We start from the raw sequence: 26,863 nt of genomic DNA, 5'->3' as shown, positions 1-26,863 counted from the left end.
TGCAGTAAGACGACTCTAATTATCGCCCTGAATGTGCTGTCCATTCTGGTAACTGGCCCCACGTCGTCTTTGACAATTATCCTGCTGTCCTGGGACCCAGCTGTGCCCGCTGCGTGTAAGGTCCCAGATCAGCAGTTCCCATTGTCACTTGGTGCCTACAGGAGTGACCACAGGTGCTCTCCAAGGATGCTGGGGGTCTCCTCACCCGCTGTTTCTCACTGTGTCGGTGAAGGCTGTGTCTCCTGATATCCTGGAGCAGGGGCGGTCGTACGTGGTAAATGTACGCCAACATTCCCACCTTCCTAGGACTTTGGATCCCCTCCTTTTCGATAAACCAAGGCAGTCCCACGTGTCTTCATTTAGCGTCGGCCACTTTTTGGTCCATGTCACGGTTCACCAGACAAACTGCTGGGGAGTCCTTTCCAAGCCCTTGAATTACGACACTGAATCCAGAATCTCTGCCTAGTGGGTTCATGTCGATAAATTCAGCCTGATCCCACTTTATTTACCTTCCACCATTTCCCCACACTCTTAATATCCATTCCCACACATTTCCCCAGAACATCTGTATAAACTGGAAAAGTATCACAGTTCTTTTGGAGCATAGTACACCTCCCCATGGGTCAAACTGTGTACCTCCCCCTTTGGGGCTTGTGGGCATGTTCTGCTCTGGGTCTAGAAGTAAAGAGGGGTGCCTGGGGTGGTCCTGAGGACCATCAGCAGTGTCTCGCAAGGCAGCTATCTCCGAAGAGTCATTCCAGGCTGCTCAGGCAAAGCAGGGTTGGTGTCCTCAGATGGGAGAGGGAGGGCTACCTCTCCTGGCAAAGAAGACTCACGGAATTTAGGCTCCGTGTCGCCAGCCTCGTCAGGATCTGCCTGTATGTCCCCATTCCTACTGTCCCCCCCCCAATCCATGCTCTTCAACAGCAGAGGTTCCCTGTGAGGCTGGGAACTCAGGCTGTGCTGTCACCCAGCCGCTTACATGAACCGCCACGAGCCTGGCCCCCAGCTGTGGCAGCCGCGGCTCGGGACACCACCACGGCCACCCAGAGCGCTGCCCCCAGCGTCCTGCTGGCGGCGCTGCACACCCAACCCCAGCAACCGAGGGCCAGGGCCAGACAGCGCGGAGGGTAGGCGCCTCGGGCAGAACTCCATTTTCTGCTCAATTCTGCAGTGAACTTAAAACCACTCCTAAAAAATAAATCCCTCCTATTCAACCTCCCACCCAACCATTGATCTGCTCATTGTCTCCAAACTTAGAAAACATTTAAATAATTTTTTTTTTTTAAGGATTGGAGCTCTTATAAATCGGCTGGACTCTCGTAGACAGTGCTTTCCTTTTGAATGGGTGTCTTTGGCCTTCGAGCAGTTACAGCAGGTCTTCGTTGTCACACCTGCAGCGCACGGATTTCGGGGTGCGCCTCCTAAGGTACCGATAAAATCAGAAAAGGCAAGTGAGGAGACTCCGGCAGGGCGTTCTTCCCCGGCTCCCTGCGGGTCGGCTGGGACCACCCGCGCCGCACCCGGACACGAGCCGAGTCCGCACGTCCACACGCCCAAACGCGGAGCAGACTGCCGCAGGGCCGAGGCCGGCGGACGGCATTCTTAATCTTCGCCTTTCCCCCGATTTCTGCACCTCCACCGGGAGCGCTTTAACCTCCCTCACCGCACACAGCCCAGCGCCGGGCGGAGAGCCCGGCCGCCGCCTCCGTGGGGCCGCGCAGGCGCAGTGGGTCCACCTCGCGGCGCAGCCCGGCCTAGGGGCGGGGCGGGGCCGCGCCCGCGCGGGGTATGACGGGCGGAGGCGGGGCCTCGCCGTGCGGCGCAGCCGGGGGCGCGCGGGCAGCACGCGGGAAGTACCGGCGTGCGCGCCCCGAGGCCGGTCCCGGTGGGCTGCGGTCCACGCGCCGCTGTGCCGCCCTCTCGGAGGCAGGAGGGGCCTGGCGCAGCCATGTTTGTGGCGCGCAGCATCGCGGCGGACCACAAGGATCTCATCCACGATGTGTCTTTCGACTTCCACGGGCGGCGGATGGCCACCTGCTCCAGCGACCAGAGCGTCAAGGTTCGCGGGGCCGAGCCAGAAGGGCGGGCGCGCGCGGGAAGCGGACTTCTGCGGAGGTGGAGGCGCGCCGCCCGCACGAGGCCTGGGTACCCGGCCGGCGGGGGCCCAGCCGCCCTCCCTCCTCCGCGGGATTGTGAGATCACCGCCGCGCGGGCCGCCTGTGCGCGGGGCGTGCGTGCGTCACGGCGGCGCGCACTCCGGCCGCGGGGCACGCCGGGCGCGCGGCCTGGCCCGGGGCGATGAGGGTGGGCTCCGCGGCGGTCGGGCCGGGCGCCGGCCGTGGGGAAGCCGGGCGCCCCCGCCACGCTTCCCTCCGCCCCCCGCCATCCCGGCCCCGGGGCCGCTCCCGGCCGCCTCTGCCTGCGGGCCAGCGCGGCTCGGCGTCCGCTGGCGCCCAGTGCTGAGGCAGCGCCTCCAGCTCCGGGCGTCGTCTGACCGACAGGCTCACGGTGGAAATCGGCATTTAAAATAATGTTTACAATTTCTGCGAGATTTCCTCCGGCTCATTCTAGTAGAGAAATTAGTGAGTATTTAAAATAAAGCTCTTGAGAGTAATTGGCGAAGCGCACGGTTCTACAGCCGCCGGTGCAGAGTACTGATGGGAGCGTTGCTGTCCATGTCGGGCGCTAGCGCAGCACTTTCTCCTTTCAATTTTTAAGCTGTACTAAGGTACACGTAACATAAAATTGCCGTCTTAACCATTTTTAGGCGTACAGTTTAGCGGTATTAAGTACATTCATGTTTTTGTGAATCCATCACCACCGTCCGTCTCCAGGAATTTTCCATTTTTCACTGACCCCATTAAACAAGAACTCACCATTCCCCGCGGCCCCCGGCCCATAAACTTCTACTTTCTGCCTCTGAGTTTGACTCTGCTAGGAACTCGTGGAAGCGGAGTCATACAGGATTTGTTTTCTTGTAACTGACTTGTTTCACTTAGTACAATGTTTTGAAGTTCCTACATGTTGAAGCATATGTCAGAATTTCCATCCTGAAAAAGGAAAATATTAAAATAAGATTTTAAAAGGCTAAATGTTCCACTGTACGTATTGTAAATACCATATTTTGCTTATCACTCATCTGTCAGTGGACTTCGGTTTCTTTTGCATTTTAGTTGTGAATAATACTGTGAATGTGGATGAACAGGTGTCTCTTTGAGACCCCATTTTCAACTCTTGGGTGTATACCCAGAAGTGGAATTGCTGGATCACATGGCAGTTCTACTTCTGTTTTAACTGTTTTGAGGAGCCACCATATTGTTTATTGTTACTTTTTTTTTAAAACAGGTTAAAATATCATCTTGTTTCGTAATCTGTCTTTTTTGTTGGTGGTAAAGTTCAGTATTTTGCTTTTGTTTGTTACATACATGATTGATGCCTATTATATGCAGATTCTATGTTTGTGAATTTTCCTGTTTTCTAAAACTTACCTGTAACCAGAATCGGTACTCGTGTTACTTGCTGACATGAGCAGAGTGGCAAAGAATTGGACTTGGCGGCGGCAGTGTGTTCCCAGCTGAGGGCAAGCAGGTGACACTGCCTGATAATTCTGGCTCTCATCTGGTGAACGAGTATCCTTGTCATTGTCTGCGTCCTGCCACATTCTTCACAGTTGCTTCTTTTTGTTGGTGATTTCACCTGTCCACGTGGTCCCCATATGCAGTGCTGAAGTGTTCCTGCTGCAGGGGGCCGTGATGTGCCCTGCGGAGAAAATGTATGTGAAGGAAGCTTCTTTTAGACATGAGTTAAGTGTTGTGGGCTGAGATTTCAGTGTTAATGGATCAATAATGTATAAGAAATAAGGTTTTTTTAATATACAAGGTTATATGTTGATTCTTTGACAAATACGTTGTGACCAGAGGCTCCTACGAATCTCATCTCCTACTTCCCCTGAGAGGAGTGGCTCGTTATTCGCTAATTCAGGCTAATTCAGTGTTCACAGCGACATTACAAGACAGGACTACTACGACAATGAGACTGGGCTGTACCTGTAATCGTCGCTGTTACCTGTTAGAGTGAAGACTCTGACCCTCAGTGCTTAGCACAGGGCCTGACGTAGTCAAGGTTCTCAGTAAATACTTGATAAGATGAATGGATGTTTACTTACTGGTTTGTATTCTTTTGTGAATTTATGTTCATTTACTTTGACCTGGTGCTGATTCAGTCTTGACATTTTTCATATTAATTTGTAGGCATTCTTTGTATAAAATGTCTGTGTTTTCTTACAGGTCTGGGATAAAAGTGAAAGTGGGGACTGGCACTGCACGGCGAGCTGGAAGGTTAGTGTCTGTTTTTACACTAATGCTTACTACTGGGTAACATCAGTGACTCGCTGTTCACCTTGGAGAGCATTGTAACACACTTCTTTTCCTTACATTGTCAATCACTGTTCAAGTAACAAGTGCACTTCAGGAAATTTGAGAACACGTAAAGTTAAAATTCCATAGCATCTGACATAATTATTTTTAGCGTTTCAGTATTTCTTACTTTTTTCTTTACATACTTTTAATAGTTGTGCTCTGCATGGTTTTCCCCCTTCCTTTCTTTAATAGCTTTACTCAGATAGATTTTTACATATCTTGAGAGTCATCGGTTTTAAATGTACAATTCAGTGAGTTTTAGTAAACTTACACTGTTGTGCAGTCATAACCACTGTCTAGTTTTAGAAGACTTCCATCAACCCTAAAATTTCCCTTTTGCCTGTTTGGGGTCAATCCCTATTCCCCTCTCAAGCCCCAGGCCACCACTGAGCTGTCCTCTGTCTCTTTACCCTTTTTGAATGTTTTCTGTGAGTGCAGTTCTTCGATGTGTGGTTCTGTTTCTGCTTATTTCTCTTAGCATGTTTTCGAGGTTTGTCCGTGTTGTGGCATGTGTCAGTAGTTCGATCCCTTGTAATGCTGAGTCTATTCCCTTACATAGATAAAGCCACATTTTATTTATTTGTTCACTGTTTGATAGACATTTGAATGTTTTTATTTCTGGCGATTATGAAGAATGTTGTTGAGAACGTGCCATACAAGTCTTTGTGGGGATACATGTTTTCATGTCTCCTAGACACTAGGAGTTGAATCGCTGGGCTGTGTGTGTTTTAACTTTCTAAAGAAGTGCCTGTACCATTTGATATTCCCGTCAGAAGTGTGTGGGGGCTCTAGTTTCTCTACACCCTCCGCTACTCTGATATTATCTGTCCCTGATTATGGCCATCTCAGAGGGTGTGAAGGGGTGTCACTGGGTTTTGATTTGTGTGCTCGTGGTGACTAATGGTGCTGACAGTGTATTCATGCGCTTATTTGCCATTCACATGGCTTCTTGGTGAAGTGTCTCATCAAATCTTTTGCCCTGTCTACCCCTTTTTTAATTGAGATAAGAATAATGTAGCATAAAATTAATCATTTCAAAGTAAACAATCCAGTGGCATTGATTAAATTCATGATTTAAATGAATACAGTTACCACCTCTCTCTAGTTCCAAAACTTACTTTTATCACTCCAAAAGAAGAGCTGTATTTCTTTTTTAGTTTAACAACGTATTTCTTAAGTACTTTGTTATATTTTTAAACATAGATACAGCAATAAAACATAAACGTAACAACAGTACACCCTGTTGTGCTCAGCTGATGGATATTTAAGTTGTTTCCTTTTTATTGTGATGAACACCTCTGTGCACCCCTCATTCTTTAGTTAGATTGTGCCTTACCGGGAATCTGACATTTACCAAAATCTCACTGCCCTAGTGCGTTTTCACTTAATAATCTGCATCAATAAGAAAGGTGAAACCAAAAAGCCTGGACGAAAGGAAGGATAAAAGCATAAGGATACGGAGTTTACCTTTGGATGATAACATTGTTGCCACTAGAAATGACTGGATTATGACAGTGTTCTGAGATTGAGTGTAAAGGTTGGATATACAGAAGTGGGAAGCAGCTTTTGTAAACGTAACTGGTGGACTGATATTGTCATACGGTATTTTTATTGGAATGCACAAATTAAATTCTGTTGATGTGAGATGCTGTAAGACCTTTCTGCCTCTTTGTTTTGTCAACATAAATAGTTGACTAGTAGTGATTTGACATAACTTCATGGTTTTTTTTTGCACATAAAGATGATGCTATGAGCTTTAAATTATTTCCGCAGAATACAAGGATTTGGACTTCTGTATTTGTTCATGCATTGCGTCTTCCTAGAGTACTCGTTGTCTAGCCAGACGTCAGAATCATTTTTAAGTATTTTGTTGCTGCTGTTTCTATACAAAAATCAGGCTTTTGAAGCATATCATTTTGGTAAATCTTTTTTATTTTATTAGGTGTACGTTTCCTGTAGAGAGAATTCACAAGTAAAAAAAATTGTGGAGAGATAGAATCTCTGTTTAAAAGCTTCGTTAGGCTAAACTCCAAAGTAACTGGCAGCTAGCACTGAAGAGGTCAACTTTATCAGGCTGAGGTTTTCGTTATTAGTAAAATGTTAGAAAAACTTGACTCCAGAAGGGCTGCAATAATCCTAAATATGGAATATCTTCCAAAGGTTAAAAGTTGTAGAATTTAGCTTTTTAAATGTCAAAGTAAATAGCTTTCTCCTCTTGTTGAAGTAAAATACCTGTGTTCTGTCTCTTCAAGTGAAATCTTGTATGTGTGAAATATGAATAAACTCATTGTTTTTCATTCTTGCTTATTTATTTTTTTAATTCCTCAGACACATAGTGGATCTGTGTGGCGTGTGACATGGGCCCATCCTGAATTTGGACAGGTTTTGGCCTCCTGTTCTTTTGACCGGACAGCTGCCGTATGGGAAGAAATAGTAGGAGAGTCGAATGACAAACTGCGGGGACAGAGCCACTGGGTGAGACATCTGTCACTGTGGAGGGGGTGCAGCACGAACACCCAAGGAGCATCCGTCTCTCCCAGAACCTTCAGCTCCTCAGCCCCAGCCCCGCTGACCTCCGGGGAGGGAAGGGTGGAGATCGACGTAGCCACCAGTTAGTTACCACTGTTGATGGCTGTGTAATGAGTTCTCTGTAAAAGCCCTCAAGGTTGGGGTTCGGAGGGCTTCTGGGTCGCTGAACACTTGGGGATGTGGGGCGCATGGTGCCTGGAGAGGGCGTGGATGCTCTGTGCCTTTCCCGGTACCTTGCCCCCTGTGTCTCTTCTGTCCGGCTGTTCCTGAGTTACAGCCAGTTGGCCAGAGGCCCAGGTAACCACCTGCGCTTGTGACTGGCGTCTGAAGAAGGCTGGTCCCGCGGGATTGAACTCCGAACTTGTGGAGTCTGACGCCATCTCCGGGTGTAGTGTCAAAATTGAGTTGAATTCTCCTTGGGCACCTTGCTGGTGTCCAAGAATTGTTTCTTGGTGTGGGGAATGCCCCTACCTGCTGCCCACCGGCATTGAAATTGTTACCAGGACCCTCTTGCTGCTTTAGGGAAATGTCTGTTCAAGTCCTTGGCCCATTTCTTGTTGCTGGGTTGTAGGGGTCCCCTGTGTATACCCTGGTTAGTAATCTTTTGTCAGAGTAGATGATCTCCAAGTATTTTCTTCTGTCCTGTGGGTTGCCTTTTCATTCTCTTAATAGTCCCCTTTGGTGCACAAAATCTTCACAAAGTCCAATTTATTTTTGTATCCTGTGTTTTTGTGTCATATTCAAGGAATCATTGCCAAATCCAACATCATGGAGACTTTCCCCAAAGTTTCCTTACAGGAGTATTGTAGTTCTAGTTCTTATGTCTAGGTCTTTGATTCCTACGCAGTTAATTTCTGTACATGGTGTAGGTAAGGGTCCAGCTTCATTCTTTTGCATGTCAGTGTCCAGTTTTCCTAGCACCTTCTATTGAAAAGACTGTCCTTTCCCCATTGAATGGTCTTGGGGTCCTTGTCGAAAATCAGTTGACCATATGTGAAGGGTTTATTTCTGGACTCTGCTCTACTCTGTTGGTGTATGTGTCTCTTCCTACATGCACTGTTTTAGTTACTGTAACTTTGTAAGCTGTTCACACTGCTTTACAAATTTTGTAATGAAGGGAGGGTTGGTCTTGTGGTCTTTGCCCTAGGCCCATCCTCAGGCCAACAGCTGCCTAAGGGCAGGGGAGTAGGGAGGTTTACAAACGACAAGGGATTGTTTTAGCAGTCAGTGTGTGATGGGTCAGTTAGCGTGCTGTAGGCTGGGTTTAGGAGTGGTGATGTATAAAGGATTTTTATTTGAATCTAGTTATTTGTATTTAGTTAAATCTACTGTCATTTATACATCTCACATTTCAACGTGTTGACACTGATTATTCAGTGGTGTTTGTAGACTAAAGTTTGCAAAAAAGCTATCTCTGAAGTTTATGTGAAACTTTTAATATTGAGACACCTTACGATGTATTTTAATAACTGTAGACAGTACACTGTTGATTTATAAATTTTACTGACTTTTTCAATCAAAAGTCATCTCACCTAGGTGCCAGAAAATAGATTGTACATACTATGTTGGGATTTTGCAATTTTCAAAATGCCAGCTGCGTACCATTCTCCTGGTTTCTGCTACATGTGGGCAGGAGTGGAAGGAGTTGCATGCCCTTTGCTGTTGAGGAAGCTTAATTCTTTCCCACTGCTGCTTGCAGGAAAGTCAAAACTACCCATATAAAAATTCTAACATTTTCTAATCTACTGACCCACCTGCTTAAGAAGAGAGTGCTCACATAACTTAATAAAGCTAGACTTTCTAAGGCCTTCTTTTTTCTGCCTTAAAGAGAGTGAGTAATTAAGGTCACTGATTTGTTACTGATTGCCAGCTACATATGTGGTGTATGTATATGTATGTGTGCCAGGTGCTTTGGAGGAAATTGAAGCCCATGCAGGTTTTGACTGTCTTACTCAAGGTTACGTACCAAGTAGACGGCCGAGGAGTTCTGTGTGATTTCAGAGCCTGTGTTCTTCCCACTGTGCCATCCTTTTTTTTTTAAACATAACTTACATTGTTAATTTTTTTCAGGTGAAGAGGACAACTCTAGTGGACAGTAGAACGTCTGTTACCGATGTGAAATTCGCGCCTAAGCACATGGGCCTCATGTTAGCGACCTGCTCAGCGGATGGTATTGTGAGGGTGTACGAGGCGCCAGATGTCATGAACCTCAGCCAGTGGTCCCTGCAGCACGAGATCTCTTGCAAGCTGAGCTGCAGTTGTATTTCTTGGAACCCTTCAAGGTAGGTGTGCACAGCAAGCCTGGTGATGCAAGCCTGGGAAAACAAATGAGTAATTATTACATTAAACATTTGGCAGTGTATTTTTTTGAAAATGCTTTTCTGCAGTAGTCTCGTTCATTATTTTTTTAAATGTATGTATGTAGAATAGAAATTCTCCCTTCTCTACCCTGTCATGGCTTCTGCTCCACAGAAGAAGCCAACCATCATCAATAATCTGGTTGCACCTTCTGGACTTTTCCCATCCACACACAAGTCAATACTGGATGCGTTTGCGCTCACACAGGAGGGCGCAGACACACAGATGTGTGCGTTTGTGCGCACACAGGAGGGCGCAGACAGACACATGTGCGGTTTGTCTGCACACAGGTGGACGCAGACAGCAGACGTGTGCTGTCACAACAGGCAGCACCAGACCCAGAGGCACGTGTAGACCCACCGTGGGCCTTCGGTGAACTGCCTTCTTCACTGGCAGACTCGCTGTGGGCATTCTGTGTGTTAGGGTGCCTGGTTCTTCAGCTGCTGGGTAGAGTGTGACTCTCAGGCTGTACCATCGCTGATTTTTATTAAACTATTTTTAAAAATTAAAAGAGTAATGAATCACCTAATAAAAGATTCAGATAGTCTAGCAGAGTACAAAATGGAAGGTGAAAGTTCCCTTAGTTCTTAAAAACAAATGCTGTTAATAGTTCTGTGTGTAGAGTTAATTCTGGTAGTCATTATTATATTTTTAAATGATTTGCTTATACCTCTGGTTCTTGCTGTTATCTTTAAGTGGTATTTATACTTGCTGTATGGAAGATGACTTTAGCATATTTACAAAAATTCCACTTGTCCAGGTATGAGGACATACTTTATTTTTGGAAATGTTGATAGTAGGTTATATTGATAGTTATCTTAATTTCAAATGTGCATTTCTCTACTTAGTGATGTACCAATTTTTGGACTATATATTGATTCACTTCTCTTTTAAAAAAGAGGAAATTAGCTTTTTTTGCTTCTACCTCATGTTTACCCTACCATTTTCTAGTATTTTGTTACCTTGCTTGTATACTGGCAGGATTTACAATATTTACATTCTGTAAACTTTAATACACATGTAAGTATTTTGTCTTTTGGCTACAAATTGATTCTAAAAATTAGGTGACAATCTGGGGCAGCCCTGCACATCCCAGAGGTGGTCAGGAGGCACCTCTCTGAGAAAGACAGGGTTATTGTTTCCTTCCACAAGAACTAACATCACAGTTTCTGTCCTGATACATTACTCATTGAAACACAAAAGACAAAGATCAAGATGTTTTAAGCATAAAAGAGAAAATAAAAATTCAGTCGCAGCCAGATTTATAAGGTTAGAGCATGTGCATGTTCACGCCTGTGCACGTGTCGTCTGTCCTGCGAAAATCGCCTCCTGCTGGACCTCGTCTCTTCCCTGAGGCCGCTGCTTCTGGTTATGCTTGTCTTGAGGTCTTCTATTTTCACTTTCGGCACACACCTCTTAAAGTAACTTTTTTCCCATGGGGGACGGATGGCAGACTTTTTGAATTCATTTTGACACTTTGATGACTTTTGATAGTCTACAGAAAGTTGTGAATTCTAATATTGCCTTACTTAGCAGTCTTTCTTTTATTGTTATAGTGCTTTTTCTGTTTTATTTGAGAAATTGTCTTCTGCCTTGATGTTGTCAAGTGTATTCTGAAAGGTTTTTGGTTTTGCCTTTCACACTTAGGTCAAACCTCCTGAAATTCCTTTGTATGGTTTGAGGTAGTAAGATTCTAAAATTTAACCAGGATGTTTCCAGGTATTTTTTTTTTAAACGTTTTTCTACTAAGGAAAATTTCAGATACACTAAAAGTGCAGCAGACAGACCCTCACATATCCATCACCCACCTATGATAACTCAGAGCTACTTCTGTCCCATCTGTATGTGCCTCCACCTTCAAAAAAAAAACAAAACAAAACAAAAACTGGATTATTTTGAAGTAAATCCAGAGATGTACTATTAGGGATTGGTCTTTTTTGACTCATCCTGTTTGACGCTTAGTGGGTCCATTTTAAAATGAAGGTTCTTGTCTCAAATTGGGGATATCTTAGGATTCTTTGAATAATTTGCCCTTCTGTTTCCAGTTCTGTCTTTCTGGAACACATCTTTAATTATTCCTGAATATACTGTCTCTATTTCCTTAACATTGTTTGGAGATTTACTACTCTGTCTTCCAAATCTCCAACTTGTTCTCCAGATGGGGGCCATTTAAAAAAAATGTTTTCTTTTTATCGAGGTATAGTTGATTTGCAGGGTTGGGTTGGTTTCTGGTGTACAGCATAGTGACTTAGTGAATTTTTGTCATATTCTTTCTCATTACATTTCTCATTATAAGCCGTTGACGGTAGTTCCCTGTGCTGGGCAGCAGGACTGTTGTTTATCTGTTCTGTACATAGTAGTTTGTATCTCGTTTGGGGGACGTTTTAAACAGCGAAGTCACCGACACAAAGCAGAAAAATGCAGAAAACATGGTGGTAAACAGAGTGCGCAGCAGACTCTTGTCTTCAATGTGCACCTGAAACACGAAGGCAGAGCCTGGCCTCTGTCGACTGCAGCAGGGAGTGTGGCAGGCCACCCGCCTTTCTGCAGACTTGCTGCTCCAGGCATGTCCATGAATGAGCACGAAAGCCCGAAATATTGGGATTTTGGGTTTGCAAGTAAATTTTAGCAAGTAGGTCAGTTTACAAACACACGTTCTGCACCTGATGAGGATTGTCGGCTGTTACCTGCTTTTTCAGAGATCTGTTTGTACTCCTTGATCTTCTCTTTCATGCTCCTTGTTTTCCTTAAGTATGTGTTAGTCTTTGCTTGTGAACTTGGGTTATGAACAAGAGACTCTGATGGCCAGCAGAGGAAACTGCAGTGGGCATGTTTCTCCAGTTAGATGCTCTGTTTTCTTTACAGCTCACTCTCTTCCCTGGGGGGTTGGCTGAGTTTTGACTGAGTAGCCTGAGTCGGGTGGCAGGATTTCCTTGTAGGGCTAACAAAAGGGAGCTGGCAGCGGTGGGTACCCCCAGATTGCCAGAATCAGGAGGGCCTGACTTGGGGGTAAGCACCTTGGTGTGTTTTGTTCTTTCTCGTCCCTCTCCGGCCAGTTGTGGAGGACTGCTTTATTGCAGGCCCTCATCTCTCCTCTTTGAAGTTCTGATCCTTACACTGGAGTCCTTCCGTAGACCTTCTTAGCCTAGAGCAGGGTCAGCTGCCAGCCGTGAAGAGCTACTGTCTTCTGATGACAGTTCTTTAAATGATCCACTTAAGGTTGCCCCGTGGCTCATTACTGCTGATTGGTTCATTCATTATGGACTTGTTGATTGCTTAGCTGTTGGAGCTTCTAGAATTTCCTCCTCACGGATAGTGGCGTGAGCTCTGTTCCCTTAGCATTTGCTCTGTCTGATCTGCTTTCTGTCTTGGTGGAATTCCTCCGGACTTGTTGGTTTCTGATGGCACATTCTGATTTCCAGCACTGCTGTGGTGCTGTTCTCACCCTCCCCGCAGAGCGTGGGGAGGGAGATGCAGGTGGTCAGCCCACTGCATCCATCACAGACTTGGATGGTGCTGCTCACTGTTTAGTTGTACGTCGTATTTGGAAAATGGTTTAAATGTGAACATGGTATTTCTGGATATACAAATGAGGTAAGCCTCAATTTAGTTTGTTCTGGATATTTTATAAATTTTTAAAATTTTATTTTGTGGGGGGAGGTAATTAGGTTTTAATTTATTTATCTCTCTGTCTCTTGGAGGTACTGGGGAATGAACCCAGGACCTCTTGCATGCTAAGCATGCACTAACAGTGAGCTATACCCTGCCCCCATAATTTAAAAAATATTTTAAAAATGATTATATTTTCAGTACTTCAGAATGTATTACTATAAATGTACTTGTCCTTGTTCAAATATTTAATATTGTAAAAAATTGTGTTTGTAAAACATTGAAAAAAATTTTGTGAGATACAGAATTCACATCCCTTTGAATGCCCAAGAATTACAATAAACACCCTGTGATTTTATTACTGCAGTAGTTTGCAGTTTACTTGGTATTTTTCTTATATTAGGTGATTGGATCTCATTATCAGAAGCTTTAGTGAAAAAGCTTTAGTAGTAAAGACCTAAACTTTTTTTTAACACATTTACCCCATTTTGTTTTCAGCTTTATGAAATTGGCAGATCGCGGTATCAAGATTAAAGGTTAAACAAAGGTGTCAGTTCGTAGAGGTGGGAGGCAAGGGAATCAGTATCTAGGTAACGAGATGTAGGAATGAAAAGAGCGATTCAGCCTTGAGCCCACTTCGCTAGAGTTCCTTCTCTTGTTGCTTGTCTCGTGCCTTTTAGACAGTGAAGCTGAGCACAGATGGGTCTACAGGCGAGTGGCGTGGGGGAGCACATCTTCCTGAGGGTGCTGTTTTCTACCTTTCCTTCTCCTTTTGGGTTCTTTTTGCACAAAGCACTTAAAAATATTTTTGCCATGAATTTGCTCACCATAAGGTTACTTTTCATTCTATAGTTAATGACCAGATCTTTTAGGAAGAAAAATTTTAAGACCTCTTGCGGTGTCTTTTTTTTTTTTTTTTTTTAATCTATCGAATGCTTGAAACCTTTTCTTTTGGGAAAAGAGCTGCTGTCTTTCTCGGCCATAGGAAAAGGTGCAAACAAAGCAGGAGGACGGTGTGCTCAGTCCCGTGCCAGGCACTCTCAAGGACGCCCTTGAGGTGTGCGGCCCCATGTAGGGCAGGGGTCTGGTCATAGCAGTGACATGCAGGCTGGGGGTGCAGGGCTGCCTGGCGCATAACTGCTGAATTCTCTGGTAACTGTGAACTTACGGAAGATGTGTCTTGTCTTTGCTTCCAGCTCTCGTGCTCACCCCCCCATGATAGCGGTTGGAAGTGATGACAGCAGCCCCAACGCAATGGCCAAGGCTCAGATCTTTGAGTATAATGAGAACACCAGGTTGGTGCTGCTTTGGGTTAGTTGTTGCTGCTTTGGGTTAGTTGTTGCATTTAATTTTAAAAATGTTATTTATTCATTAACTCAATTGCACATTATTCATCGTATATTTATTGGTTTCCAGTGATATGCCAAGTTCTGTGCGTGGCTCTGTTAATACAAAATTGTGATGTGGAGGAATAGGTGATTGATCTCCCAGTGTGTACCGTCATGCAGGGAAGACACGAAAGTGGAAAACGGTGATGGATTTTATAAACTGGGGGAGTTAGGGTGTTAAGAGATTGCGCTTAGCGGAGGAGGTCAGGGAGGTTCATTCGAAAGAAGACCTGTGAGGGAGGGGGTAGTAGAACAACAACAGAAGACTTGGAGAGTGAGTGGGAGTTAGCCAGACTTAGGGCGCACGTTCTAGGAGGGAACTGCCGGTAGCAGGGTCGATGGACAGGAGAGCCAGTGTGTTCTCACTGTGGTGGAGCAAAACAGGCAGGAGGAGTGTGCTGGAAAATCCGTGAGACCTGATGCTCAGTGCTGAGTTTTTATCTTAAGGGTAACGCGAAGCCACTGAAAGACGTAAGTTGGGGGTAACAGGACCCAATGGCGGTTTCAGCTCTTCCGGGCGTGGAAGTAGACTGGTAGCTTCCCGCATCACCACTTAAAGAGCTCAGCTTAACTTCTCTTTACACCCAAACCCTAGGAAATCCACTTACCCTTCTCTTAGAAAAGATACTAATGGCTAATAAATCAAGACCTCATTTTAATTAAGTTTTTGTTAATCTGTTTTAAGCTAAACTTAAAAAGATTAAAGGAAGAGATCTGGGAGGTTATGGTAGTTTCCTGGGCCCTCCGTAACAAGTTACTCCAAACTGGTGTCTTAAAGCAGATGTGTATTCTCAAGGTTCTGGAGGCCAGAAGCCCGAATGAAGGTGTCAATGTCATCTCTTCCAGCTTCTGGAGGCTCCTGGAGCCCCGGGCTGCCTGTCTTCACAGAGCTTCTCCTCTAGTGTCTCTGTTTCCCTCTCTTTCTTAATTATATCTGCAAAGGTCCCTTTTCCAAATTAGGTCACGTTCACAGTTCCTGGGCTTAGGCCTTGGACATAATAATACACACTGCAGAGGTAAACACTACTTCATTGTGAGCAAGATGGAAAACATTGAGATACCTACACATGTGGATTTAAAATTTGTTCATTTCTGAAAATTTTATTGTAAATTGTTTTTTTTCACTAGGAAATATGCAAAAGCTGAAACCCTTATGACAGTCACAGACCCTGTGCATGACATTGCATTTGCTCCTAACTTGGGAAGGTCTTTCCACATTCTCGCCATAGCAACCAAAGACGTGAGGATTTTTACATTAAAGCCTGTGAGGTGAGTCTTTGAAACAATGACTAATTTGAAAGTTCTCTTAACTCTTGATTATTTTCATTTGTGAAAGGAGAGTGTAGCGGCAACTCTGGTCTGAAGACTGGATTCTTTCATGAGCGTTTTATCTATTGATACGTGACTTGGGACGGGGAATTGAGTGAAGAGAGGAGATTTGTGTGTTCTTACTTGTGTTTTATTTAGGCAGATACTAACAATGAATGGCTCCCCTGAATAAAATTGGTTCTCTATAAATGTTTGAGGGAAGGAGAGGTGGCAGTCTTCTTGGGGAGAATTAAATGAGCACTGACACGTTTTTGTCAATAACCCATCTGGCCTTGAATTTGGAATTGTGAGTTTCACTTCTTTTTCTTTCCCTTTTTCCTTCTTTATTTCCCCCCTTCCTCCTCCTTCCTACTGCTTTCTTTTAAAAATTAATCATCATCTGTTTTATTGCTCATCTTTATTTATTCGTCATCCTTGGGAAATAAAATCATCTTAGTCTCCAAGCATCTCTTATGTGGTGGGGTCATGCCAGGTACTGGGGAGTCAGATGCACATGGCAGGGCCCAGCTCACAGTAAGCTGAGGGGAGGGGTGGGTGGGCTGTCATATGCATATGGATAAGGGGTGTATGTGAGACGGTTTTTTTTTTTTTTTTGAACCGTTTGTGTGTGTGTGTATAAATGTTAATGGAATTCCTCAGGAAAATTTTTTTATTAGCAGGAAAGAACTTACATCCTCCGGTGGGCCGACAAAATTTGAAATCCATATAGTGGCTCAGTTTGATAATCATAATTCTCAGGTCTGGCGAGTGAGTTGGAATATAACAGGAACAGTGCTGGCGTCCTCAGGAGACGACGGCTGTGTGAGACTGTGGAAAGGTACGATTTCAGTGAAGGGCTTGTTGCTTTAAGTTGCTACTTTTAGAATTTCCACCTAGAAATGTAAACTCTGAAGTATTTTGAAAAAAAGTCCCATCTTTCTACAGTTACTTTTAAACTAATGTCGTACATTAATGTATAGTTTTGAATCTTTATCAGTTGATTGGTTCATGGAAGTTACTGCCTAAATGAATTAAGTTTCCATATGGAATGAAGTAAACACTAGTTGTAACAGAATGTACAGGGTCTCCGGTAGATGCCGTGTGCTGTGTGTGACCTGCAGGACTTGGACTACAGGCATCTCCTGCTTGATCGAGCAGTTGCTTTAGCCCAGCAGCCCTTAACAGGAGAAAATCCAGCGTTTGTCCCCACTTCTCTACAGCTCCCCAAAGTTGAAGAGTCCTGAGGCCACTGATTCTCAAAGTTCCTCACAAATGCCAAACGGGGAGTGCATGTAGTCTCGACGGTTGACCCTGACTGGGAGCGGTAGCGTGGTCTGCACTTTTCCTCGGATGCTTATCCACTGGGCAGAGGTGCCCGTGGTCTGGGCTCCACTCTAGTTGGTGACATCCCCAGCCCATATTTAGGATCCAGAGTTAAGTGGACCCTGAGGAGTTAGTTTCCCAAAAGGCAGTTTGGCTGAGTCTCCCGTGGTCAGCCAGCTTTAGGCTGTGGTAGAACAGCCCAGACCTCCCTTTCCCCTTTGCTGCCCCGCCCCGCCCCCGGCCTTCAGTCAAGACAGTCCCGCTCAGGCTCCCTGACCTGAGTCTCCTGGCCTCAGTGTCTGCAGTGACCAGTTTTGCATCCAGACAATTAGGCCAAGTTGGATAAACCATGCCAGAGGTTCTGTTACCTGCATCCATTAGGACCTTAGGTACCCTCAGGACTTAAACTTTCTTAACCAAGAAGGTGACTGCATTACCCACATAGGGTAATTGGAACTCATTATAGTGAAGACATAGAATTTGATACTAACTTAAATGGAATAATGTGGTAGCTTAGAGATGTGCCTGTTAATTATCTTGTAAGGAGCTTCGTTTTTAAAATTAATAATTCTTTTAAAACTTGGAAGAACAACTGTTAAAGTTGAGACATGTGTTTTATGTTTAAAGTGTCTTCACCATTTATTCTGAGAGACGTGTAGCCCGCAAGTCTCTCTTACCTCTTTAATTGTGGTTTGAGTGCAGAACACAGATTTGTGCCCTGGAGCGTAGGTGTTCGCCATGTTAACGTGCTTGACTGTTTTCCTTTCAGCTAATTACATGGACAATTGGAAGTGTACTGGGATCCTCAAAGGTAACGGGAGCCCGGTCAGTGGGAGTTCTCAGCAGGGAAGCTCAAATCCTCCCCTAGGGTCCAATGTCCCAAATCTTCAAAATTCATTAAATGGATCTTCTGCTGGCAGGTAGGCTGTTCAATGAGACAATTTAGAAATTGTCTTTTTAAAATCATTTGGTAACCTTAGTAAAGGTGTGTTATTTCCTGGATTTTGCGATTGAATGAAGGAATTCACATTTAATTATGACACCAGAAAAAAAGCAGTTTGGTAGCTCTGTATTTAGCTTGCTTGGTCGTAATGTTTACAGGGAGATTCTGAGGCCATTAAACAAACTAAATTATATTCTGGAATTTAGCTGTCTATCAGAAATGTGTGTAACTAAGATTTTACTTTGCTTCTGAGTAGCGAGATGAAGGGAGAACGTGGGTAATACTGAGGATTTTGGTCCCAGATGAGCATTAGTGTTGCTGGTGCTGGTAGTCAGGTTAAACTGGGACTTTAAATAAAATGCGCTCGTTAAGGTTTTGTAGAAGAGAGTGACTTAAATGTTTTTTATGTATGTTTAAAACTTTCATGGAGATTATGAGAGGAAATGGTAATTCTCAGTTCTTGACTTTTAGAATTCTGAGCGTATTTTTAGATTCTCCATAGGGAACATTTGACGTCATCTGAAGAATCATCCTTTTGTTTTTATATTCAGATTTCAAATGTGAATTTGTAAGATAAAATTATTCTAATATGCCTCTGTGAATACTTCGGAACACTATTCAGGAAGCCTCAAAACATAGCCTTAACAGACTGTGCTGTGGTCTTCTTAAATAAGAGGAGAGAATTGTGTCTAACAGCTCCTCAGCTGCTTTTACATGGTTGTATGCTCATAAAGAGGTCCTGCGTTTTGATTTTGACGTTTAAGCGTTTGCCTGACGACAGTTTCAGGCTGCCACAGAAGACACCAGATCATAAAGACTGTTTTGTGAAGCAAAGGAGACCAGTGTTAATTTTTTTTTTAATCTGGTTTTTGGTTGCTGCCTGTACCGCATATTTTCTTTTGTAAAGAGCGTTGAGGTTTTGGTCTGTGTTCTTATTGTGCCAGTAACCGTGTGTGTTAGATGTGTGATGCATTTTCCCTTCTCCGTTTGTATTATGTCCTTTAACAGAAAGCACAGCTGAGTCCCAGCTAACTGGAGTAACTTGCTGTTTTGCTGCTTGTTGCATGCACACAGGAATGGGACGCGAGCTCCTTTCCCCCTTCCCCAGCGCCGTTTGACCTCTCCCAAGATACACCAGCAGCCTGCTTCCTACTAAACGCAATCCAAAAGGCCTTTAAAAATACAGTGTACATCTTTTTTTTTTTTTTTTTTTTGACTAGCCCGTTTATTGACACTACTTGAAATTTTCAAATTATAAACGGAGAGGCTTTTTGTTGAGACACTGTCACCAAAACAATTTTTTGAAATGTTTCTGAAACTAACGTGGGTTTTAAAATGAAAGGATGTTGCTACTATCTTTATTAGTCGTTGGGAGGAGGGAAGATACCACTTTATTCCACCTGAAAAATATATTCAGGCTTCTGTCTTTTATTGTCTAAAACAAGCTAAAATGAATTTCTATAATTTGAAGATTGAATAAATATTTTTCATAAAGATTGTTTTGAGTGCTAATTTGTTCACCTTTTGTAGAATTGGTTTATACATGATACTATTCAGTACAACTCTGTTATTTGTAATATTTCAAAAATATTAGTGAAGGAGTGAGAGAAGTAGTAGTGGAATGAAAAGTAACTTGACTGTACAGTTTGTAGCCAAACTAAACATTTGGTATAGCTCCTGGTAGTTTGGTAGTAAAGTGAAAGCACCTTTGTAAGTTTTCAATTCACATTCGCTAGAGAGAAATGTTTCTAATATGTGCTTGTATATTTTTATGGCTTGATTTTTCCTTCAAGTCAAAATTTGGAAACACACTACAAGAATCCGTTCAAATTCTGCTAAAATTGTGTGTGCACATTAACCTCCACATTCTGTGTCCCAGGGTTTTCTTAATTTTGTTGGTGCTTAATTTAGTTTGCATCATCTGATGTCAGAGCTATAAATCGTTGTGAAAATGCTTAAGTGTTAAGGGTAAGTTATAAAATGGCAGAAGAGTAACAATAGTAAATATTTTTTGAGACCTTTTACTTATCAAAATTTTGTATTCTAAGGTTTTTGCAGAAAAACAGCTAAGTATATTCAGAGAGTGTGTTTCTTTGCGAGTAACTTGCAGTGGCTGGCCGTACCATGTGCAGGTGCGCCTGAGTTGGTTCTCGGTGTCTGGTGCGCACTGAGAAACGTGTGCTGAGGCTACAGATGATGCATTGCTTAAGGGGAAAGCTTATTTGGTTTGTAAATTACAGAAGAGTGTCAGATATGTTTCTGAGAGATAACAGTTTAAATTATAAAATTAATGTCTTCTTTTGTAACATTCATACTGATATTTTTTTTTAACATTTTAAGTTTAACAGATTATATTTCTTTTTTCAAGTTTCTATACTTGCTTAAGCAAGCCTGATTTGAGTAAGGGTCTTGATTTTGCTGTTATGTTCTGTTAGTTTTGGCATGAATATACTAAAGGTTTTTTTTCTAGCATGTGTTTTTTCCTCTTTGGTTCTCTTTGTATTTACTACTTTTCTCTTTTTCTTCTGTTTTTTCTTTTCTTTTTTCCCTGTTGTTTTGTTTTGGTGTTTTGTTCCTGTCTTCATTGTTTCAGGTATTTCTTTCCCCCTCTGGATTCCCCACGGGCTGGATCGAGATGGTCCAGTTATGCCCAGCTCCTTCCTCCTCCTCCTCCTCCTCTGGTAGAGCACTCTTGCGATGCTGACACTGCCAACCTCCAGTATCCTCACCCTCGCAGAAGGTCTCTCTCTCGGCCTCTTAATCCCTTACCTGAGAATGAAGGGGTTTAAAAAACACTGATTTAACACTTAAAGGCCTTATTCAAGTGCTTGTAAATGCTTTCATTCCTGGCTTTTCGTTTTTCTTCATTTTCTTTCAGAAGATTTTTCTAACTTAGGGTTTGTCTTGCATGTATTACAACCAGAACATGGTGTTTGGAACCTAAATGTGCTTGTGCTTCTGCATCAAAGGAATCTTTGCTTGGTTGGTTGATAACCTTTGATGAAATGAGACGTGTGCACACAACATTAGCTGTGAAAGTTACACACAGTGCTGACTTCAGAGTGCCTGTTCTGTACATTTTATTTTGAACTGTTCTGGTGTTAAGTTTCTTATGGTTTGTCACACTGGTTAATGTGAAACCTTATCATAAAGTTCACTTTGCCTTTGAGACATATTAAGAAAAAATTTTTTTAATTTTACAGGCTAATGTTGCAAATGAATAGTTTGTAAAATAAATCATTCCTGTGTATAAAGCAGCAAAGCATAATACGGACTGTTTGGTCTTTTTCTTTTTTTTTTTTTTTTTTTAACTTTCTTTTGAAGGAAACTACCTTTCACTACTTGGAATTACTGTATAAACAAGCTTTTGTAATTATTCTCCAGGTAGATTATTTAATAAAATATATTTTTAAACATATGAATCTGTTGCCTTATAAAAATCAGAATGTATTCTATTTGACAGTTGGTAAAGCTTATAGCTCCTTAAAATGTCATGTTGCTTAAAAAAAACCTAGTCAAAAATTAAGGGATGAGCATGGCATTTATTTAGAAGGCAGACAGGTAACAAATGTCGACTTTCAATCTGATGCACATTAGATTGTTTTCTAAAATGATAACTTTGCAATTTGAAATCAGAATATACTTGACAATAATTACAATAAAATGATTAAAACTATGGGACTAGTAATATTTTTGGCTCTTGGTTCAGTTTTCTTAGGAGCTGTCCTGGATTTAACTTCCCTCAGGGCTAGAGAAAGATGTAATTTGAACAACATTTCATATTTGTCTATCAGCTAATCACACACAAACAATATAGTTGTTATAAATGTATATTATAACTTAGAATCTAATTTTCAAAGACACTCCTATGAATAGTGTCATACCTCTGGAGCTTCTTCACATGCAAAGAATAGAATTTATAAGATATATTGTATTAATTTTAATTCAAGGAACATCTGAGTTTTGTATCTAATAATTAATATGTTTTGTATGTAAAGTTAGCATTTTAACATTCCAAAGTAAGAAAAAAGTCCTTTCCAAATAATTCTTAAAGATCTTCCTTCTGTTAAAGATTTGTTTTGGACTTGTGTATCTGTCTAGTTTCAAAGCAAGAGGTAGAACATTAAGTCTGGATCCAGCTCAGAGTTAAGAATTCTCATATTTTGAGATTTCAGTCATTATAGAGGTACCTAGGGGTAAGATGAGGTAATGAACTGAGACAGACTCTTACTCCAAGTTAGTGAATATTGGGCATCTTCTGTGTGCAAGATACTGTGCTGAACACTTTGGGATATGTAAAAAAATAGGTAGTCTGCACACATTTATTCTAGTGGGAGGAGGCATGTACAGAATTTACAAAGGGTAATGAGGATTCTGCTTCATAATAGAGGTTGAACTGTACAGTACGCATTAAAGTGATTTATTTGAACTGGTGGCATTTAGAAGGGGTGTGGAATTTGGAGTAGTGAAAACAGTGGAGGGTAGGAGTTCTGGGGTGATGGTCCAGATGTAGACGAGGACTGGTGTGTTCAGGCAAGAGGCTGTCAGTGTTAGTCTGATGAAAGAATAAGGTTCACTGGGGAGCTAGTGTGAGGTTAATCTGGAATCTTACCTTGTGGTCACACTGCAGAAGGTATTGAGTGGTCGAGGTGTTTCCACTTAAAGCATCTGGTAAAGGGCAGCTGTGGGAGATATGTGCCTTCTAACCGGATGAGCATCACTTGTAACTCCCTGGACCGTGGGGCTTCTGCAGGCTCTTCTTGGAGTTGGAGATTCGGAGTGCACTGGCAGTTCTGTTCTCCTTTCCGGTTGGCAAGGTTAGAGAGCAGCGAACATTGTTGAGCACTTCCTCGTGCCCATGCTCTTCTAACCTTCTGGCAGGTAACCGACTTAACCCTCACAACACAGTGCTTGGGTTATCCCCGTTTTCCAGAGGAAGAGACTGACAGGGTAAAGCTGTCTGCCTGAGGCTGCACAGCTAGGAAGTGGAAGTCAGCACTGGGATTCAGGCAGTCTGGCATCAGTCTGGCTCTTTTCTGCAGGTACCTTGCCTTATAGACTCCTGTCACACTGCCAGGCGTGGGGCGAGCTTGGGTCTCGTGATTTTTATGAAGGAAGGACAGTGAGTTGGGTACAAGGGATACAGGGTGAATGACAGGAACATATGGACACATTGCAAAAGTTCAACTCCAGTGTGTGGCCATGGTGTAGAGAGAGAAGGTCATTACACTCGAATAGTGTCCTTTCACTCTAAAGCTAATTATTTGGTTTATTTTTCAAGATTCAGAAAGTCTTGAGATTTTCCCTACCCAGTCTTTGTTCATTAAGTGTGGACAGAGGTAGAATAGGGCTAGTTAGATGCCGAGGCTGGAAGGTTTCAAGAAAAGAGGTCAAGAGCACTGCAGAGAGATCACCGAGTTTGACAGGAAGCCAGTCCCAATAAATTGAAACGAGTGTGAAAGTAGTGCTCAGGACCCAGCCGAAGCATGGAGTGGCTGCAGGTTGTGAGGGAGCGATAAAGGTAGGAGAGAGAGGCAGCATGGGCTTTGTGTGATTAAACGGAATCAAGACCGGTGAGTTTTTGGTTTTGGTTCTGTTTTTGTTTTTTTGGTGTTTTTTTTTTTTCTTTAATGGAGAGATGCAGCATTTCCAAAGGCAGAAAGAAATCAGTGAATAGAGTGTTCAGTGATGATAGCTGAGCAGGGTTTTAAAGGAGATAGAAAGTTAAGTGGTAAATAGACTTCTTTCCCCACCAGGCTAAAATTAGGAGGTAGGGACGTTAAAGTCAACGTTGTTTTTCTTGTCCTCTCCGCCCAGTGTGCCATCCGTCTTAAACATTAAGTAACTGTTGAACGAGTGAAGTTAAGGAGTTAACTTCGGGAAAGGCGAACTGTTTACCCCGCTGAGGCTGTACGGAAGAAATTTTGTGACAAAGGAAAGCGGAAGGCGTGGTTTAAGTACAGTAGTGGTTAGGGCCTTGTGCTGAGCAGGTGCTGGGATGGGATTCGCGGCCCAAGGAGGACGGGAAACGCAGGAAGGCAGTTAGGGACGGGGCTCATCCCCCAACCCTCTCCGCGGCGCGGCCCCGCTGAGTGACGGCCTAACTGCAGAGCACACGGGTCAGCGTCTGCTGCCGTAGGACAGAGAGCTGGCAGCCCCGACCTCGGGGTGTGTCGGGTGACTCGTCCCCCCGACAGTGCTCCGTGCGCCAGGCGAGGCCGGTGCCCTCGGGCCCCCGAGTTTGGGAGGCGTGGCGCCCTCAAGTGGGTGAGGCTCTGGGCGCCGCGCTGCCGGGCGGAGCGCGGCTTCCCGCTTCAAATCCGGGACGCCCGCCCTCGCCCAATCAGCGGGCTCGTCCTTTCGCGCCGTCCAACCCTAAGTCGGCTCGGAGTCCCCGCCTCTCGGCCTGTGCCGTGAACCGACGTAAACCTGAGCGGCGCGCTGTACGGCCGGACCCGGTGGACGCCGCGGGTGAGTGCGCGCACGCGCACTGTCTGTGCCGCCGGACGCAGGACGCTCGACGCTCCCGCCTCCGCGGACCTTCCAGTGGCTCCGCTCCCGCGGCTGGTGTCGCGGGCTCGGTGAGGAGGGTCCTCCGGGCGGGGAGGGTCGGGCGTGAGGGCTGGGCGTCCGGACTCGGGTTTTGTTGCCGGGGCCTGCTTCCCGGCCTCCCCCTCACGCCAGGCGCGGGGCCCCGCTCGCGGGCCGGGTCGGGCCGGGGAACGCGCTCCCGCGCCCCCGCGGGTCGTTTCCTGCAGAACTGGAAGCAGACGGCGTTTGACGTCGCCCTGCTTTGGTTTTCTCCCTTTCAGACTTTGCTTAGAGGAGCATGAGGTCCCTTTCGAGGCCGTCGCCTGGAGGACAGCGGTTTTTATGACAGTATTTTCACTCGCTGTTACCGTTTTGAGGTCATTTGCCTGGAGTTTTTACTGCTCCAAAATCAACTTTTTCTCCGGATTTCAGTTTTTGGGGCGAAGATTACGGTAAGCTTTGAAAACTGCTATGCTAGATGCCTGTCTGGTTGAGAAGAGTGTCTTAGGATGTCGGCAGGTGTGATTTGCCTTTTCCCCACCGCGTATACTTTTAAATGTGTTCAGTTGTACACGGAGGCGTCCAATTAAAGACTGCAGCAAATGGTATTTTATATACCCAGGCGTGGAGTTACAGCAGTTAAGTGTAAGTAAACTCAGGCAGGAAATTTTGAGGTTACTTCTTTGAGAGGAACCCGAGAGAAATACCAAGAGAAATCCCGAAGGCGGCTTCGGAGTTCAAATAAAGTGACAGGAAAGATGGCATCATACCGTCCGCACTTTCGGTGACAGAACCGTGGCGGTAACGCGACACGGAGGGACGCGGGGTCTCCCTCCTAGAAAGGCTCTAGGACGGCGACCCTGGATGGTGTAGACCAGGTGTGACCCTTCCGGAAGCAGGAGACACCGGGTGCCGGATGGCCGCGGGAGGGGCGTCCCCTGGTCTGCGCTCCCGTGGCCCCCGCAGCAGAGCCCCACTGTATCGGCACTGCTGAGGACCGTCAGCTTCCAGAGTGTCTTTCCTGGTGGGTGTTTGGTAGTGGTGGTTGCATGGATGGCCTTTGCTTACTATCTGAGTTTTCCTGGATTTGATTCCTTCTACATAGGGGTAACTCTTAGGGAGCTCAGTGTAACTTTTGATGTGGTGCATGTCTTTGTAAATAAGGAAGTGAGTTAGTAACTACAGGACTAGGTGTGGAGAGGCTAGTTGGAAGACTTGCACAGTAGTTTAAAGAGTGGTGGATAGGTAGGCAAGGTTTCTGCTCTTAGAGAGCAATCTTTTTAGGGGAAGAAGACAGAAATACAGAAACAGTGATAAATGCTGGAGAAGTTAAAATGAGGGTGATCGACTGTGGAGCTACATGGGACTTAAGGGACCACCTCTCTCAGAAGGTGACATTTGAATTGAGGGGAATGTCAGGAAGGAGCTAGTTGTGCAGGTACCTAGAAGAGTGTTCTGGCCCTGAGGTGGGGTGGGTTTGGTGTCACAGGAACAGAAAAGCTGGTATGTGGTGGTAAGCCAGGAGGTGTGGAAGTTGAAGTGGCTCGCTAAAGTTTTCATTAAGGGTACGGTACTGATTTATGTTTAATGGCCCCTTTGGTTGCCATATGGAGAATTAATTGTAGGGTGGCAGGAATGGAAGCTTGGAGACTGGTGAAGAGGTTGGTAGGGTGGTAACAGCAGAGATGGAAATGTGTGGAATGATTCAGGGTGCGTTTTGGGTGCAGGCGTGTTTGCCCTCAGGAGTTGGCCTCCTGGATGTGTGCTGTTTGGCAACTGTGTTTTCATTGACTTTAAGTGTGTTCTAGTGGAGTCCTAGTTTCCAGCTGATGTCGGTTCTTAAGAGTCCTGTGGTCTGGCAGGCATTTGAGTTGGCGATCCATCTGTGTAAGCTGTGCACTGCCTGACGGAGCCGATGTCGGATTCCTGGGATCCCTGATGAGGAGGGAGCAGGCAGAGGAGGAGGATGTCCAGTCAGACACAGGAGCGGTGGTGCGGAGGCTTCGGAGACGCTTGGCTGTGAAGAGAAGAGGGAAGTGGGACATGCAAAGGAAGGATGGGGACAGGTTTTCTGCCTCCTGGCATAGGGTGGGAGAGTTGAGGGTGTTTGTAGCAGCTGAGAAGAGGAAGTAGTTTGAAACGTGATAGGAGGGAGAACACGGACATGATCTGAAACGGGGCGTTTATGTGCTGGTTGGAAAGATATGTGCTGTGTACTGGCTCAGTGTGGACACAGCCATTCACCCGGTAGGTTTACTGAGGTCTGCTCTGTGCGGGGCGCCGCTCCAGGCAGGGGTTCACTGTTAAACGGGCCGCGTCCCTGCCCTCACGGAGCTTCCGTTCTAATGGCACGACTGGAACACTACGACAGGCCCTGCTGCGCTGCACAGGCTGATGACCTGGGGGAGGTGAAGGGGCAGGATGTTAGGGCACCTGGGCGTCGTTGGAGGACC

At 44.7% G+C, this 26,863-nt stretch overlaps 2 protein-coding genes across 9 annotated transcripts in view; both read left to right on the top strand.

Moving 5' to 3' along the window:
• The first annotated feature begins 1,790 nt into the window (after positions 1 to 1,790).
• On the top strand, positions 1,791 to 21,555 carry SEH1L (SEH1 like nucleoporin). 4 transcript variants are annotated; one of them, XM_074352334.1, is made up of 9 exons: positions 1,791 to 2,062; positions 4,290 to 4,340; positions 6,750 to 6,896; positions 9,021 to 9,232; positions 14,114 to 14,212; positions 15,434 to 15,574; positions 16,291 to 16,451; positions 17,706 to 17,856; positions 20,473 to 21,555. In XM_074352334.1, exons 1-9 carry the CDS (start codon positions 1,952 to 1,954, stop codon positions 20,666 to 20,668), a joined length of 1,269 nt encoding a protein of 422 aa, XP_074208435.1. In that variant the 5' UTR covers positions 1,791 to 1,951; the 3' UTR covers positions 20,669 to 21,555. The 4 variants fall into 4 exon arrangements, with proteins under 4 accessions (XP_074208435.1, XP_074208439.1, XP_074208436.1 ...); XM_074352338.1 differs by lacking the exon at positions 20,473 to 21,555 and adding an exon at positions 18,431 to 19,373; XM_074352335.1 differs by having other exon boundaries at positions 1,792 to 2,062; positions 16,294 to 16,451.
• Positions 21,556 to 24,303: 2,748 nt separating this feature from the next.
• The window catches only part of CEP192 (centrosomal protein 192), a 70,548-nt gene continuing 67,988 nt past the window's right edge, over positions 24,304 to 26,863 (top strand). For 4 of the 5 annotated variants that reach the window (XM_074352322.1, XM_074352324.1, XM_074352321.1 and 1 more), the window contains exons 1-2: positions 24,305 to 24,460; positions 24,692 to 24,862. In XM_074352322.1, coding sequence (XP_074208423.1) covers positions 24,753 to 24,862 — 110 coding nt within the window. In that variant the 5' untranslated portion in view covers positions 24,305 to 24,460; positions 24,692 to 24,752. Of the gene's footprint in view, positions 24,461 to 24,691; positions 24,863 to 26,863 lie in introns of all 5 variants that reach the window. The other variant, XM_074352325.1, reaches the window with a different exon arrangement.

This window comes from Camelus bactrianus, chromosome 24 (assembly GCF_048773025.1).
Source record: "Camelus bactrianus isolate YW-2024 breed Bactrian camel chromosome 24, ASM4877302v1, whole genome shotgun sequence".
Lineage (NCBI taxonomy): Eukaryota > Metazoa > Chordata > Mammalia > Artiodactyla > Camelidae > Camelus > Camelus bactrianus.
Note: the sequence above shows the minus strand (reverse complement) of the source record. Positions and strands in the feature narration are given on the sequence as shown.

Bases quoted from the DNA above. Each gene is read 5' to 3' on its own strand.
- SEH1L (XM_074352334.1), top strand. From the start codon at position 1,952: ATGTTTGTGGCGCGCAGCATCGCGGCGGACCACAAGGATCTCATCCAC. The intron at 14,213-15,433 runs GTTGGTGCTGCT...TTTTTTCACTAG, and splicing joins GAGTATAATGAGAACACCAG to GAAATATGCAAAAGCTGAAA. The intron at 16,452-17,705 runs GTACGATTTCAG...TTTTCCTTTCAG, and splicing joins CTGTGTGAGACTGTGGAAAG to CTAATTACATGGACAATTGG.